Source organism: Geotrypetes seraphini, chromosome 16 (assembly GCF_902459505.1).
Source record: "Geotrypetes seraphini chromosome 16, aGeoSer1.1, whole genome shotgun sequence".
Classification (NCBI taxonomy): Eukaryota; Metazoa; Chordata; class Amphibia; order Gymnophiona; family Dermophiidae; genus Geotrypetes; species Geotrypetes seraphini.
This window is the reverse complement of record NC_047099.1, coordinates 28,060,897-28,077,546: the sequence shown is the minus strand read 5'-3', so window position 1 is coordinate 28,077,546 and position 16,650 is coordinate 28,060,897. Positions and strand designations below refer to the sequence as shown.

The 16,650-nt window shown below is 44.5% G+C and overlaps 1 protein-coding gene across 1 annotated transcript in view; it reads left to right on the top strand.

The window, feature by feature from the left end:
* Nucleotides 1–299: 299 nt before the first annotated feature.
* Nucleotides 300–16,650, top strand: part of UBE2Q1 (ubiquitin conjugating enzyme E2 Q1) — a 29,865-nt gene continuing 13,514 nt past the window's right edge. The window contains exons 1-9 of the mRNA XM_033925136.1: nucleotides 300–603; nucleotides 9,892–9,996; nucleotides 10,601–10,705; nucleotides 11,115–11,165; nucleotides 11,456–11,596; nucleotides 13,058–13,142; nucleotides 13,558–13,618; nucleotides 15,800–15,890; nucleotides 15,983–16,041. Of these exons, the coding sequence (XP_033781027.1) occupies nucleotides 439–603; nucleotides 9,892–9,996; nucleotides 10,601–10,705; nucleotides 11,115–11,165; nucleotides 11,456–11,596; nucleotides 13,058–13,142; nucleotides 13,558–13,618; nucleotides 15,800–15,890; nucleotides 15,983–16,041 (863 nt within the window). The 5' untranslated portion in view covers nucleotides 300–438. The remainder of the gene's footprint in view (nucleotides 604–9,891; nucleotides 9,997–10,600; nucleotides 10,706–11,114; nucleotides 11,166–11,455; nucleotides 11,597–13,057; nucleotides 13,143–13,557; nucleotides 13,619–15,799; nucleotides 15,891–15,982; nucleotides 16,042–16,650) is intronic.

The following is a 16,650-nucleotide window of genomic DNA, read 5'->3' as shown; positions in this document are numbered from 1 at the left end:
TGCAACATGCAGGAAGTGAAAAACTTCCTGCATGTTGCATTCCTCTCAGCTGTGTATAGAAGATTTATAAACTGTAACGAGTTTTACCTCATGCAAAGTTGTCATTTCTTTAATAAGACATTGACTATTTTTTTTCCAAAATGTGGCCCTGCAAAGGGTTTGAGTCGTGATAAAACGGCTGAGCGCTCACTCCTTCCCTTCCCACTTCCCTCCTTTTCCCCACTAGGGCGTCGAGGAAACAACGCCTCGCAGCCGAGTCCTTCCGGGTAACGGGCCCGGAGCCGAACACTTCCGGGAGCGGAGGGAGCGCTTCCGCCGAGAAGATCCGGAGCTGCTGGTGCCGCCATTTTGGCGAGCGGTGGTTGGGGAGCGCGGCAAGCGGCGACAGCTACCTTCCCCCCCCCCCCCCACTCACCCCGGGCGGACTCCCAATGGAAGATGTCGGGCTCGGTCTGCTCCCTCAGGCGGGAGCTGAAGCTGCTGGAGTCCATTTTCCATAAGAGGCACGAGCGGTTCCGCATCGCCAGCGCTTGCCTGGACGAGATCAGCTGCGAGTTCGTTACCCGCGGGGAAGAGCGGGTCCGAATCCACTGTAACATTACGGTAGGACACCGGCCATGCCTTTTGCCGTATCCGGTCCGTAGCGGAAGTACCGGGCCTCCCCCCACCGGAGAGAGGCCGGGATACAGCAGAGCTGACGTGTTTGTCTGGGGATGAAGTTTTTGGCTACGAAGATAAGCAGAACATCATACAAAAAAAATAACACAGAGGCATAATAATACAATCAGCTAAAAAAAATCCTATGCAACAGAACTGTTGCTGCACTATAGTTTAAAAACAAGAGGCAAAAGAGATGTCAGAATATCAACCAAGGGAGCTCTTTAATAACCTTTTCCTATCGTGTGTCCCGGATTGCGGGACATTCCAAACATGTTGCGCCAGGAACACAAAATATTTGAATTTACAGACTTGTGACTTATTTACATTATGTTTACAATAGCCGTAAACGAGAACGGTGAATAATACAAAACTTTGCTAAAATAATTACGATTGGAACCAGCGTAACGTAAAATTTATTACAATAGGAAAAGGTTACGTCAATACAACGAAAGTCATAAAAAGAGACGCATTTTTGCCCTGACAGACGCTGTCATCGTGCTTTGTCGTCAGTGTCCTGCCAGTTTTTGCAGGCTCTCACGGCGGTGTCCGTTCATCCCCTGATGAAGGCATCTATGGATGCTGAAACCGGGATCCCTGTTGGGACAATCTAGGTTTGACCTAGACTTAGTTGAACTTATATCGAGATGGACATTATAGTATAGACTGCATCTATTTTTAAGACTTTCGTTGTATTGACTTAATAAAGAGTTCCCTTGGTTGATATTCTGACATCTCTTTTGCCTTTGTTTCTGGATTTCTGTGATATTGTTAAGGCAAAATTATTTTTTCCTCCTCTTGTTTGCAATATACAGTACTTCCCCCCCCTCCCCGATATTCGCGGGGGTTCTGTTCCAGGAACCCCCGCGAATATCGAAAAACCGTGAATACAGTTTTTAGGCAGGGGAGATGGGAGAGGGCTGCTGGAGCGCCGGCGAGTGAAGGAAATCACTCGCTGTATGCTCCGACTGCTTCTTCCTGTACTAAAATCGGGCCTCACCCAATCAGGAGCTGTCACCGGCAATTGAAGGGCTCCCTGCATGCGCCAAAAGAGCTCCTCTATAGTTCCCGAAGCAGAAACTCCGGAGCTCCATGAGGCCCCAGCCAAACTCTTTCCTCTCCGTTTGGGCATCGTTGTTGAGGTAAAGTTTAAAAGAAGTATTGGTCTGTAGCGAGCTCACCGACGCGTGACACTCAGTAAAACTAGACCACAGCCATCTTGTTTCATGATTTGGCTTTTTCAAGATGAGCAAAGATTGCTTAATTAATTATTACTGATTCTGTACTATGGTTTGATCAGAATCTGGCTTGAAAAGTATGAAGAATAAACCTGTGTTTTAAACAAATCAAAATAACTTTTTCAGTTAATTTTGATAAAAACCAGATTGGATACAGATCGTTTTTTTGAGAATTGGGTGAACTATAGCTTGCTTCCATAAAGTGGGTACCTCACCAGTGGAGACGCTATGTTCTATCTTAAGTTACTGCAGCAGAATATCATGTTTAGAATGGTTGAACCATGAAAAAAGAAGAGGGTCCAAAGCACAAGTTGTAATGCAGAGAGAAGATAGGATAGAGAGCAAAGTAAGAGAAAGGACTGATAATTTATTCCAGGCAGATACTGGAAGGAGAGTAGCATAGCAATCTCAAGAGAGGATGCAATGGGAGAGGCAACTGATGTTAAGGAATTGCATAATAATGATATTTTGTCCTGAAAACTAGCGGCGAGTGTGCCCAAAGGAATAGCCAAAAGAGTTTTTGGAGGGGGACAAGTAAATCTCTGTACAACATCAGAGTTATTTATCATGTGACTATAGTAGGCTTCTTCTTTTTTTTTTCTGAAAATTGTAAAATCTGTTACAAAGTTTGACCATGGCTGGGGTTTCAAATATATTTCTCTTGTCAGATGTTTGAGGAGATGTAACCCTCTGTGATACCATGGTTGCTTGTAAATAGAGGTACATTTCAAAAGCACAGGAAGTGCAAAGATATCAAATGGGAGTGTAGAACACTGTTACAACTAGCAGCATTTGGCACTGATTGCTTTATTTTTCTGGCCCCTGCCAATATCACAGTCTCTAAGGCAACGGTGGGTCTCATTGGTGTATTGATAAGGGACATCAGGTGTCACTGGTGCTGAGGACCCATTCTACCAGAAGCCAAGCATCGTCATGGGCCAAACATATGAGGGCTGTTCAAATAGTTTCAGACCTTTATCATAAAAAAATACTCATATTCAGATAATAATAATAATAACTTTATTTTTGTATACCGCAATACCACAAACAGTTCAGAGCGGTTTACAATGCAAGAGACTGTACATATACAGCGAAGATATAAAGCAAGAGACTGAACAATGCAATTGAGAGTGGTTTACAATGTAAGAGACTGTACATGTGCAGCGAAGATATATATACAGCGAAGATACAATGCAAGAGACTGTATAATGCAGTTGAAGCGGTTTACAATGCAAAGAGACTGTACATATGTAGCGAAGATATAGTGCAAAAGACTATGTATATAGCGAGGGTACAGAGAATTGATTGACAAGTATAATGGAACCAATTTCAATTACAGGAGAATACCAAGAGGGGAAGGAGAAGCAGGAGGAAGGGGAAGATCGGGGAGGAAGGGAGGCAGTTAGAGATAGGTCATTAGGCAGGGAGGGAAGGGGTTAGAGAAATTATCAAAGAGGTAAGATTTGAGAGATTTCCTGAAGTATGGATAGGATGGAGCAGATGAGATGAGGGTGGTCAGGCAATCAGTCCATCTGCCAACTTGGAATGAGAGAGTTTTGTTAAGGAATCTTTTGTAGATGCATCCCTTTGGGGATGGATAGGTAAACAGATAGGTATTGCGTGTGCGATTGATGTCTGGGAATGCAAAGTGGTGTGACAGGTATATCGGGGACGAGCCAGTTAAGGTTTTGAAGCAGAGGCAGGTGAATTTGAAGATGACCCTTGCTTGCGATTCTATAGGTAACCAGTGAAGTTTTCTGTAGAAAGGGCTAATATGGTCTGACTTTTTGAGGCCGTACATGAGGCGGACGGCGGTGTTTTGGATGAGCCTCAGGCGATTAATGGTAATGTAGATACAACAATCTTATACTAGTCTCCTTCAAATAAGTCCCCTTGGGCTGCCAAACACTTCTTCCAACGGTTCGGCCACTGTCGGAAGCAGCGCTGGAACGCCTCTTTTGAGATTGCTCACAACTGGTCCATTGCATTCTGCATGATGTCTTCTCTTGATTGAAATCTAGTCCCTTTCAGGGGCATTTTCAGCTTGTGGAAAAGCCAGAAGTCACACAGAGCCATGTTGGGAGAATAGAGAGCCTGAGGAATCACAGGTGTGTTGTGTTTGGCCAGGAAACTCCATATCAAGTGTGAAGAATGGGCAGGTGCATTATCGTGATGCAGCTGCCAGTTGCCCGCTTCCCACAGGTCTGGCCGTTTGCATCTCACAGCATTACGAAGGCGACACAGAACCTCTTGGTAGTATCCCTTGGTGATGGTTGTGCCTTGTGGTGCGTACTCGTGATGAACCATGCCACTGGAGTCAAAGAAGATGGTCAGCTTGATTTTCAGGGCCTACCAGAACGTGCTTCACTCTCCTCTGATGTGCAGCCATCTCTGAAGCGGTTGTACTACTCCTTTATCTGTGTGGTGCCCATTGCTTCGTCCCCGAAGGCCTGTTGAATCTTGCAGATCGTTTCCACTTGGGAATCGCCAAGCTTTACACAAAATTTAATGCAGTAGCGTTCAACTTTTTCTGATATTTTGTCAAAAACAAAAATCCAACGGCGCTCACTTACACTTCCTCACTCATTGGCGGTCTGCCGGCAACTGACAATTTCTGTAGGTGGGGAAAAAATTCAGGGGAAAAAATTCAAGCATGCGCATTAAGGTCACCTACATACGTGCACCAAACTACGCCTCCCTAGCTTTATTTATTTACGCAAGAAAAATTAAAAGGTCTGATACTTTTTGAGCAGCCCTCGTAGTTTAAATCTGCTGCAGGAGGTTTGTAGTGTTAGTATCTGTTCGTTGTTTCACTCTTTTTTTTTTATTTTTTGTTTGTGCATCATTACTGCTTAGATGTATGGGTTTTTCAGTATGCAGCGTTTGGGACTAGAGTGCTGTATCCCACCCTTGGTAAATACTGCTTGGGTACTTTTATGCATCTGGACTGATCTAGAGGGTCAATAAGGAGAAATTAAGTCTTTTTTGGTAATTTACTTTTTTTAGTTCCTCCAAACCAAATCAGAACCCACCTGTGTTTTTACTGGTAGAGAGTTGGATGGCTGACGTATTTAATTAGTTAAATTACAAGAGTTATAAGCAAAACAAACCCTATGATATGCCAAGTGAACAACCCCCTTGGTGCTTTGCAAGAAATATTTTTCTACACAATTGATTTTGTCTAGTCACATCAAGAAAAAACCAAATCTTTTGACCCATGAGTAAAACTTGTGAATACAAAAGTCATCAACAAGGTTGCTCTATTTACTCATCTACACATGAATGTTCCAGTAAAGCTGTTGCATCTAAATTATCAGGGGATGTTATTTCTTCAGATCCCAGGTCCGACTTTCCTAGGTAAATAGTAAACTTTGCATATAGAGAGAAACTCGGCTTCAGAGATCTGAGGCACTTCCACCAAATATTTCTTTAAAGGTTCCTCGGTGCCTTGCCCAGAACTTAAGGAAAGTTCATGAAGCATAAATTTAAGCTATGATTATTTACTAATTCTGTGAACCAAGGAATCATTTTGGAGGGTTTTTTTTTTCCCAAAAATGGCTTCTCTAGATGTTTTGTCCAGCTAGATGTCTAATTTTTTTGCCATTATTGAAAATAAAGAAAGTCCAAATTAAAAATGTCCAAAACAAGCCATTGCATGTATGAGGGGCCAGCATTTTTAATGGACTGGCCACACAGATATGTCAGCAGAGCAGTGGGGCCCCCTGGGGGGCACTGCTGTTAACTTTACATTAAGGGTGCCAGGTACATATCTCACCATAATCCCTGTACATTATGTGGTGAGCCCTCCAAAGCTCCCCCAAAATCTACTATACCCACCTGCCTACTACCCTAAATGCCCTTATGGCTGCAGGTGTCATCTGTATAGCAGTATAGTGGTTTTTTGGTAGGTTTTGGTGGGCTCACACTTTCTACCACAAGTAGAAACATGATAGCAGATAAAGGCCAAATGACGCATCCAGCCTGCCCATCCGCAGCATCCACTATCTCCTCTCCCTATAGACTTAAGGCTCTTTACACCTTCATTGTGAGGTCATAGAACATTATGGTTACAGTTAACCGGTATTCAAATAACTGGCACTCCAAGTGCTAAGCCTGCCCTAATCCCGTAAAAAAAAAACCCATGCCTCCTTAAGATTTAGATGCACTGGAAACAAAACACCCAGAAAGATATCTAAAAAGTCAATTTTAAAAATGCCCTCTTGGACATTTTGACTAGTAAGACAACCAAATGCCATCCTTCTTAAGGTACGGCGACCAATATTGGACGCAGTACTCCAGATGCAGACGCACCATCGCCCGATACAACTGCAGGATAACTTCTTTCATTCTGCTTTTAATACCCTTCTTGATTATACCTAGCATTCTATTCGCTCTCTTAGCGGCCGCTGCGCACTGTGCCGACGGCTTCATTGTTTTATACACTATTACCCCAAAGTCCTTTTCTTTGGAACTCTCACTCAATAACATCCCTCCCATAGTATAGCTGTACCTATACAGCTATACTATGGGAGGGATACTATACTATGGATACTATGGGAGGGATACTATACTATGCTTCCTACATGCAATACTTTACATTTCTCTACATTGAACTTCATCTGCCATCTTGTCGTCCATTCCCCTAGCTTGTTCAGGTCCCTTTGTAATTCTTCGCAGTCCTCTTTAGTCCGAGCACCACTAAATAGTTTGGTGTCGTCTGCAAATTTTATAATTTCGCACTTCGTCCCTGTTTCTATGTCATTAATAAATATATTGAATAGTAGTGGTCCAAGCACCGACACCTGCGGAACACCACTCGTGACCTTCCTCCAGTCCGAGTAATGGCCCTTCACTCCTATCCTCTGCTTCCTACAGTTCCTGATCCATCTATGTACGTCTCTTTCCACCCCATGGTTCTTCAGTTTCCGAAGTAGGCGTTCATGGGGTACCTTGTCAAATCCCTTTTTCTGCTTTTCTTTGGGATTTTTTTCATAACTATCTTCCCATTTAATATTTTGACCCTAGCTGTCCTGTCCAGTATCAGTCCCTATCCTGAGCTTCTCCCCTCTAAGACCTCTGCATCCATCATCCCTTTTGTCAGAATCACCCCTTTTCAAGCAATGTCCCTGTGTCTAGCAGTCTTTCTATGCCCCTGTCTCAGTTCTTTCTCCCCATCAAGCATTCTTCTTTATGTCTTTCCCTTTTTGTGTCCAGCTTTTGCTTTTGTGTCCCTGTTTCTACGCTCAGTCTTCTTCTAGGATCTCTTCTCTATGTTTCTATGCCTCTCCCTATGTAGGATCTTCCACCCCTGAGTAAGCCTCTCTCCCCTCAAGTCTGCATCTCTCACTCATCCCTCTCACTCTCCCTTATCCCAAGCCAAGCCAGAATTTCTCTCTGTCCCCTCCAACATCCCCATCAGCATCTCACGCTATCTCCCCCTATCCCCTGAGCCAGTACCTTGCTCCCAAACCAGCATATCTCCTCTCCTCAGCCAGGTTCTCTCACTTACTTCCCATTGTCCACTGCCTCAGCAGCACCGATTCCGGTCAATGGGAGACTGTCATTGGCTCTGCAATCTTCCCTCTACCGCGGTCCTGCCAAAGAAGAAGGAAATGATGACTTCGAGGGTGGGACTGCATTAGAGGGAAGCCTGTAGAGTCCACACAGGCTGCCCAAAGTTGTTGCTGGTAGCGATCTGAAGAGGGAGTATGGCCCGATACCAAATTCTGCGCAGACCTTGGAGAATTATCCATCCCTGGGGAATTATGCACAAATTCTGCATTGTGTAGAATTCTGCCAGGAAGTAACTGGTTATGTGCCAGGGGCGGGAAACTACGAGGTGACACCAGGAAATTCTTTTTCACTGAAAGAGTGGTTGATCGCTGGAATAGTCTTCCACTACAGGTGATTGAGGCCAGCAGCGTGCCTGATTTTAAGGCCAAATGGGATCGGCACATGGGATCTATTCACAGGGCAAAGGTAGGGGAGGGACATTAAGGTGGGCAGACTAGATGGGCCGTGGGCCCTTATCTGCCGTCTATTTCTATGTTTCTATGTTTCTATGTAATTAGTTCTGTCTGAACTCTTATAACTTCTTCCAAATGTTATTCAACCATTTTTTTTCACGTCGCAATGAACCACTAAAGTTCTGGGCCAACTGCCCCACACTTAATTTACTTTTGTTTAATAAGTTAAAGAAATTGTCAATCATGTATTCTCGCCCACGCAGTCCAAATATTGTCTCTAGAAATTACTAGCAGTGTTGGGAGCACTGAGGCGAGTGCTGAAGCTGTATCTACTCTCCAGCTGTCATGACTCATTCCTTTGTCAGGCTGCCATGGTTGCTTCACCTCCCAGCTCTTTCTTGATGATCCAGAACATCATCCACATCCATGGAACTTGCTACCGCCTCAGGTTGCTGGATTTTCATGCTCTCAAGCACTGGACCTCTCGCTGCATCGGCAGCAGTCTTGCGCCAGCATTCTGAGAGGGAGAGGGACTAATGAGATCCCAGTACCTCCGCTCTGCGAGTCTGGAGCCAGAGCTATACCTGAAGCCCTTCCAGTGGAAGAGCTCTGAAGAAATCCAGAAATCTTCATTTGCCCCAATATATGAGAGGAGTCTGCAGTGGAGGCTCTCAAAAAACCCTTACTTTTATGGGGCATGTTCTTTAAAGGCTCCCGATAATTTATGGGGCATGTTCTTTAAAGGCTCCCGATAATTTCCAGAGTTCACTTCAAATGCATCTGCCTAACTTTCAAGATCCTCCACGGCATCCTTCCTCCATTAATTCCACTTTCTTGGAATTCCTCAAATCTTAATAACTACCCAAAAATTGAAATTATCCTTCCCCTCACTAAAAGGCATTTCCCACCCAGGAAAACTGGGGACTTCCCTCCCCATCAGATTCATCGAGCTCTGGAACAACCTTAACTCCCCTCTTCGGAACCTGAGTGCTCTCCAACCCTTCCATAAACATCTGAAAACCTGGCTTTTCTCAAAAACCTAACACTCCCTCCTCTTCTGACATCCTAGCCCTCAATCATTCTTCTTTCTCCGATCGTCACCCAACCCTTCCTTGGAGTTCCTTTCTCATTACAATTCCTGTAAACCGTGCCGAGCTCCACAAATATGGAGATGGCACGGTATACAAACCCAAGATTTAGTTTAGTTTAGTTTTAAAGGAAAAATGTGAACAAAGCAAAAAGGAACTAGCGTTGTCAATCTCTGCTTCCTCAGATATATGCCGTCATCATGCTCCCTCCACCCCCCTCCCAATCTTATAATGTGATTTCAATGGTCCTCAGTCTCCATCTGCTGGCAAGAGATGGCATACCCATGTGTCTGAAGTGGTCTGGTAGGACTTGGAAAGTAAATTAGCAGGTAAGAAAGACCTAGTTTCTCTGTACTGACAATAGATGCAAGAATCTAGCAGAGAAACAATCGGAAACGCCAAATGAGATTCTGACTGCCTTGCAGGAAACCAGGTCATCTTAACCAGATTATTTCTTATAGCTATCTGAAATAACCCAGTTAAGATGTTCCTCTTTGAAAACATCTTGAAGACTGGTTTGTGGAGTTCATATAAAAGCCAGGACAGAAGATGAAGCAGTAGAGAAAGGAGCATGGTGTCTTTTTTTTTTTCCCCTCCCATTTTGTCACCATAAAGTATATTGCAGATACCATGTGTATTAATGAATGTTTTTGATCAGGTTCATTGAAGCGCATTTCATGCAGAGCTTCCACGTAATAGTACTTTTGGATTGTTTAGCCTTTCTACGCATCTTTCACCCTAGGACTAGCAGGGACCCTGAGGAAAACTCATTTGTCGAAACACGGACCATGTTGGGTCCAGTGTTCCCAACGGACTAGGTCCTTAAGGTGTTTATATGGATTGCTACATATTTATGCATTTTTAATAAAGTCCATTTCAGAAACATCGTCTCTCCACAGTGTTTCTTTGGTTTCTCTTTAATGAATGTTTTCTTATCTCCAGGAGTCTTACCCTGCTGTTCCCCCAATATGGTCTGTTGAGTCAGATGACCCAAGCTTGGCCGCTATCCTGGAGAGACTAGTGGAGATGAAGAAAAGAAATACACTGGTAAACATAGGCTGAGATGTTGGGTTTCGGTCCTGCAACAGCAGTTCCTCTTGAGGTTATTCCTCTTTCCAGACCCTGTCTGCTTCCCATGATCACTGCAGGTGCTGCAGCAGCCACTGAGGCCACTCTGAGGCCACTTTTATCCCTTTAGAACAGTTTCTAAGATTCATTTCCTTCTGCATTAAGCCTTTCAGGCTCAACCGGCATTAGAACAAGAGTTGGACGGAAAATAAGTACAGGTTTTCATCATTGAACACTAACAGCAAGTTATAGGGCTTAGATGTACAGGTTTTGGTAGCTTCGGATCCTAAGCTCTCTCCAACTCTTCCGCAAACCTCTGAAAACCTGGCTGTTTTCGAAGATGTAATACTTACTCTATCTTGGCATCCTAAGCCCTCCACATATTCTTCTCACCATATCCTTTAACCTTCATTGGAGTTCCTTTCTCTCCCAACTCTTGTAAACCGTGCCAAGTTCTACAGTTGTGGAGAGGATGCAGTATACAAACCTAAGGTTTAGTTTAGTTTAGTGGCAAAAAGTCTGCCTAACTTTCTTTGTTTGTAGAATGAAATTCAATTTATGATCTGGGTTTCTTCCTTTTTAGCTGCTGCAGCATCTGAAACGAATAATCTCAGACCTGTGTAAACTGTACAATCTTCCCCAGCATCCTGACCTGGAGATGTTGGACCAACCCCTACCGACAGACCAGGTAAATTCTAACAAAGCTGCCGAATTCTGGGATTTATCTAAAGCTACACAGTGTGGCTGATAAACGTTTTCCCTGTTGTGCTCCTACATTAATGGAGCTTCAAGTTATTAAACCAAATCAGATTTCTGAAGAGTACAATGTTGAGATGAGCATTTTATAAAACTGCGAGGCTGGCATTTAAGGCCTTTATTGTAAGTTCACAGGCTAAGTGACTCTTAAAAGTTGGAAGTTCCATGCAACTTCATGACAGAATTCTGCTGGGGAGGCTAAGAGAGGGAGGGAGACTGAAGATGAGCAAGAAGGCAGCTAGTTCTCTTTCTCATTACTTTATCTGTTTAGAAGCTGCTGCTGCGTCATCGCTCACGTGCAAAGGAGAAGCAATCTGATCATTGCTTTTATCCTTCCTTAGTGCACTCAGGAGGATGTGTCCTCGGAGGAGGAAGATGAGGAGATGCCAGAGGTAGGTCTGTGGATCCTAGCTATCTTTTTTTTAGGATTAAATTGCTCCCGAAAACCTGCTTTTTTCATGTGTAAGTGGACTGGGGAAGAGCCCCTCCCCTTGGACTAGCATTCTATGAAGGGGTAGAATAGAATGTGTTGTGCTGCACACCAATCCTATTATATCTTTCCATCTTCTATAAGTTGTAAAATGCCGTTGGGAGTGAATTCATTCAGTGCTCTTTTGATGCACAAAGTGGTAGGAAATGACAGCAGCTTTCTGTCTGTCTCAAGTTCTTTCTCTCTCTATAGGACACAGAAGATTTGGATCATTATGAGATGAAAGAGGAGGAACCAGCAGAGGCAAAGAAGTCAGAAGATGAGGGCATTGGAAAGGAGAACTTGGCAATATTAGAAAAAATAAAGAAGAACCAGAGACAAGATTATCTAAACGTGTGTTTCTATTGAGAATAAAACAGTGGCAATGCTGCTGGCTGTCTTAAGATTTTGCGGCCGATAAGAGAACAAAAACCTTTAATGGAGGGGACTGGGAGGTTGGAAAAGGGAAATGTGATGCCTGGCAATCTTCAGATTAGTTTGCTTTTCCTGCTTTAGAACCTGAATTATAAGCCTTTTGTGTAGGGTTTTGTGCACAGAAAGACCTTATTTTGCAGGAAATACACACATAAAAGTATGGGGTGGACAGCCTTCCTGGGTATACATCAGAAGAAACATAGGCATTCCTGAAAACAAAGCCTGAGTCACATACCATATATACTTGAATATAGGATGAGATTTTGGGGCCCAAAATGAGATATTGGGACCCAGTGAAGACCCAACCCCCTCCTGGACTTGTTGCAGGCCATGATCTGGTAGGCCGGGACAGGAGAGATCCCTCGCTCGCGTCCCGGCCGACTAATAATTTTTTTTAAACCATCCCCTCCTGTGCACCATTTTTTGTTGTTTTTAATCTCTGGTGGTCCAGCGGTGTATGGGGCAGGAGCGATCTTTACACGCTCCTGCCCCGTGCTGAGCCTCTCCCTCCCTGGATGTCTGCTTCTGATTTCGCGGCCAGTGGTGTACCTGACAGGACCAAGCTTTTCGTGCTCCCTGCTTGGCCCCTCGCCACTCTCTGAATGGCTGCCGCCAGTTCTCGCAGGATGAGAACTGGCAGCAGCCATTCAGAGAGCGGTGCAGGGCTGAGCAGGGAGCACGAACAGCTTGGTCCTGTTGGGTGCACCGCGAAATCGGAAGCAGACATCCAGGGAGGGAGAGGCTCAGCACGGAGTAGGAGAGCGGAAAGATCGCTCCTGCCCCATACACCACTGGACCACCAGGGATTAAAAATGGCAAAAAAAGGTACGCGTGGAGATGGGGTGGGGGGGTTATTAAATTGTTAGTGAGACGGGAGGGATTCCTCCTGTCCCAGCCTTCCACTAGACCACCAGAGGGGGGACAGGGTAGGAAGGTGGGACAGGGTGCAGAGCCTGTCAGGGAGTGAGGGGGGCTGGGTACAGAGCCTGGTAGGGCAGGGAGGAAAGAGGGCTGGGTGCAGAGCCTGACAAGGGAGGGCATGAGGGAGGGGACACTGGGTGCAGATCCTGGCAGGGCATGGCACTTGAATATTAAATCCCGTCATATTTAAGTAAACCATTTTTGGGGGGGAAAATGGGGGTCTCGACTTATATTCAGATCAAGTATATACGGTAATATAAACTGGAATGTTTGCCAGCAGCAGATGCTGCCTTTCCTAGGATTCCTTTATAAAAGGCAGATGAACACATATTCCCTTTTATAATTAGGATGCAATTTAAGTGCATTCTGCTGCATAGGGAGTTGTATTTGGCACTAGTTGGAGGGAATATGATGCAGTGGTATCTCAGTAATGCATCCGTTGTGTTGCTGTTCTTTTAGGGAGCAGTATCTGGCTCGGTGCAGGCTACTGATCGTCTAATGAAAGAGCTCAGGGATATATACCGATCAGACAGTTTCAAATTCGGTAAGTGTTTGCATTGTAAGTAGACTCTAAAGACTATTCCGCAAACTGTTTTAGGTTCTTTTAATTTGTAATTTTTAAATTTCTATCCTGTATTTCTTATCTTTTTATTCTTTAATTTTTAGGGCTGCTTTTTGATGAAAATTTGTAATTGGAATTAATGGCATGACTAAAGGTATGTTTTGGGGTTGGTTTGTTTTTCTCCGCTGCAGCGCTTTGTGGCTCTGGGCAATGGAGGCTTAAGTAACTTGCCCAGAATCACAAAGAGCTGCAGTGGGGAAAAAGAAAAATATACCCTTAAATCATGAATAAATTTTAATCAAAATACAGCCCTAATTGGAAGTGTAACATTTTTTAAAGCAGGACATATCATAAAACTGATTGCTTTGCTCTCTAACACTTGTCATCTTCCCTTCAGGTAACTATGCAGTTGAACTAGTAAATGACAATCTCTATGACTGGGATGTGAAACTCTTAAAGTAAGTGTTATCATGACTGTTACAGTAATCTCATCCCAACCCAGGACACTAAAAATGGCTTAAAATGGGCACCACTTGAAATATTTTGAAGTGGGAATTTGTTTTATTTTTCCTTTCTTAGTCCTTCCCTCCAGTCTTGTCTTAACCTGCCTGGGCCACACTGACAATGCATAAAACGCTTCATGGTCCAATAGCAGAGCTTGAGCCAAATCACAGCCGTATTTCATTTCTTTTGCAGCCCTAAAGCAGAAGGCTACAATGGACCATAGTAGCCATTCTTCTCTGTAGCTTAGCTGCAAGTGCTAATAATCTCATTTTATTTCCCAGAACTTTTCCATCCCGGTCCCAAGCATATGCTCATAACTCTGGTACTGATCCCAGGATGGTACTTGCACCCTTCTGTCAGCCTGCCTCAAGCTCTCTGCTGACTGGTGGTGTGCATTAACAGTAACTTTGCTTTTGATGGGTGGAGGGAATGATGATGTACGTAAGAAGAATGAGAAGGTCACCCAGCAAGTCAGTGGCAGAGCAGTGATTACAAACCTGGGGTCCAGACTCAGCTTTTCTGAAATGTAGTTGCTGTGTGTCACAGAGACGCCAAGGGTGGCCCATCCCAAAGCTGGAGATTTATCACCGCTATGCTGGAGATTGAAGGCCGATAAGGTGAGGTTTTTCTCGTGGGCCCCAGTCATGTTTAAAACCAGTTCTGGCAGAAGCACATTCCAAAAAATCAACAAGTTCTAATCATTACATAGAAAATAAAATTATTTTCTCTACCTTTGATGTCTGCTCACTATTTTTCTCATTTTGTTGGTCCCAGTCTCTGTTTTCTGCTTTCCTCTTCTCTTAACTGTCTTGCCCAATTCTCTCCTTGTCCATTTGCCACTTCTTTTCTCTTCATGTCAACCATCCATCTTCTCTCTGCACCCAGCATCACCCCTGTCTTCTGCCGTGTTGAGCATCTCCCATCTCTGTGCTTGCCTCGTCCAACATAACTCTTCTTTGTCCCTATGCCCTTCCTGCCACATGCCAGCATATATCCCTCCATCTTTCCTCGTTCCAGTTCTATCTCGCCCTTTGCAGGACCAGCACCACTTCCTCTTCCTTCTTTCCTCACAAGTCCTGGCACTTCTCCTTTCTTGCCCACCTCCAAGTCCAGCACCTTTTACCCTCTCTTCCTCACCTTTCATTAAATCTCTTTTTCTGCTGACTTTCCTTTCCAGCACCTCTCTTTTTCCTTGCCTCACCCCCTACAATGCAGCACCTCTCTCCCTCTTTGTTCACTTTCTCTTCCCCCCTTTGCACACTCTGGTACCTCTCTTTCCTCACCCCACCCCTCACAATGCAGCACCTTTCTCTTTATCCTCTTTCAGTCCCCCCCTGCACACTCTGGTACCTCTCTTTCCTTGCCCCACTCCCCACAATGCAGCACCTGTCTTCCTCTTTGTCCTCTTTCTCGCCCCCACACTCACTCTGGTACCTCTTTTTCCTTGCCGGCTGGAGCCATTAGCAATAGTGGGCTGCCTCAGCCAACCTGGGGGGTCTTCCTTCAGCTGTGCCCCATTTTTGAGGAAAAATAAAGTTGCTTCGATAGGGGCGGAATGCAGCTGAAGGAAGGGCCCCAGGTTGGTTGAAGCAGCCTTGGCAGCGTATAAAGATTGATCGCAGCAAGGAAAAAGAGATACCAGATTGCGCAGGGAGAGAGGAGGCCAAAGGGAGAGAGATGCCTGACCCACAGCACAGAATGCCAGTGTGTGAGATCAGTCAGGCCCCTTAAGCATGTGAGCTGGAGAAGGACTGGATGCATGTGGTTTGGCATGTCTGGAGTCTGAGTGCAGGAGGAATGCTCTGGGCCATGCACCTCCAGGGTGGCTGGCCTGCTCACTCTTTGCATTAGTTATTAACAGTAATCTTTTGCATACTACAGATAAAATCAAAATGGCAAATCCTCTATTTTTTCTGGAAAGGTCTACAGAGCCCATGCTCCTTTACTGTATTGCTGTTGTTGCTTTTACTTTTGATAGCTCTTCTCTAGTGATATAAATGAGTTTGATAAAACTGTATACTTCCCCCGGCAGAGTGGAACAGACTGGAAACGTTAAAAATGGTGTGTGTGTGGTGGGGGGGGGTTTGCGTTGATATTGGAGAATTGCTAATAAAATTTGACCTCTTCTCTTCTAGGGTTGACCAGGATAGCGCTTTGCACAATGACCTCCAGATGCTGAAAGAAAAAGAAGGGGCAGACTTCATTTTATTAAATTTCTCTTTTAAAGTAAAACCTTTGCTCTTTTTCTTCAAACATTATTAAGTGAGTTCAGTTACAATGGAGGCTTTGCATTAATCTACTCTGCCCTTGTTTTTCAGGATAATTTTCCCTTTGATCCTCCTTTTGTAAGGGTTGTATGTCCTGTGCTTTCTGGGGGGTAAGTAAGATAACTTTTTTTTTTTTTTCCCAGTTGGAGTACAAGCTGAGGTTTCATGTAGTCCAGTGTATCGCAAACTGTGTCCTGCGGCGAGATTCAGGGAATGACATGTAGTGAGTCTGTCACTGCCATCGCTGGCCCCCTCCTCCTTTCCTCCCCGGCGTACCTCCGTAAATGTTCTGCCAGCATGAGAGCCTAGGGCCGCCCCCACATGGGCCTCCGAGCATGCGCAGATGTGATGACATAACATGCATGTGATGTCATTGTATCAACGTCCGCGTGTGCTTGAAGGCCCAGGCAAGGATGGGGGATGGAACAGGGTGGGGCCACATGTCCTCTTCTTTGTGTGCCACGAAAAATATTTGTTCCGTTAGTGTGCCGGAGCTAAATAAAGTTTGCGAGACACTGATATAGTCTTTGAGGCTGGGGTACCTGTAGATCGCCACATATTAACTAGCTCTTGTCTGCCTTTGACAGGCTCTTTCACTTGTGGCATTGAGTAGATACAGTGCCTGCAGCTGCATGTCTTGCTGTCAGTATTAAATTTCCCTTTTGGAGTATTTAAATGCTGTAAAATGATTCAATAACTAATCTTTTTTTAAATGTAGT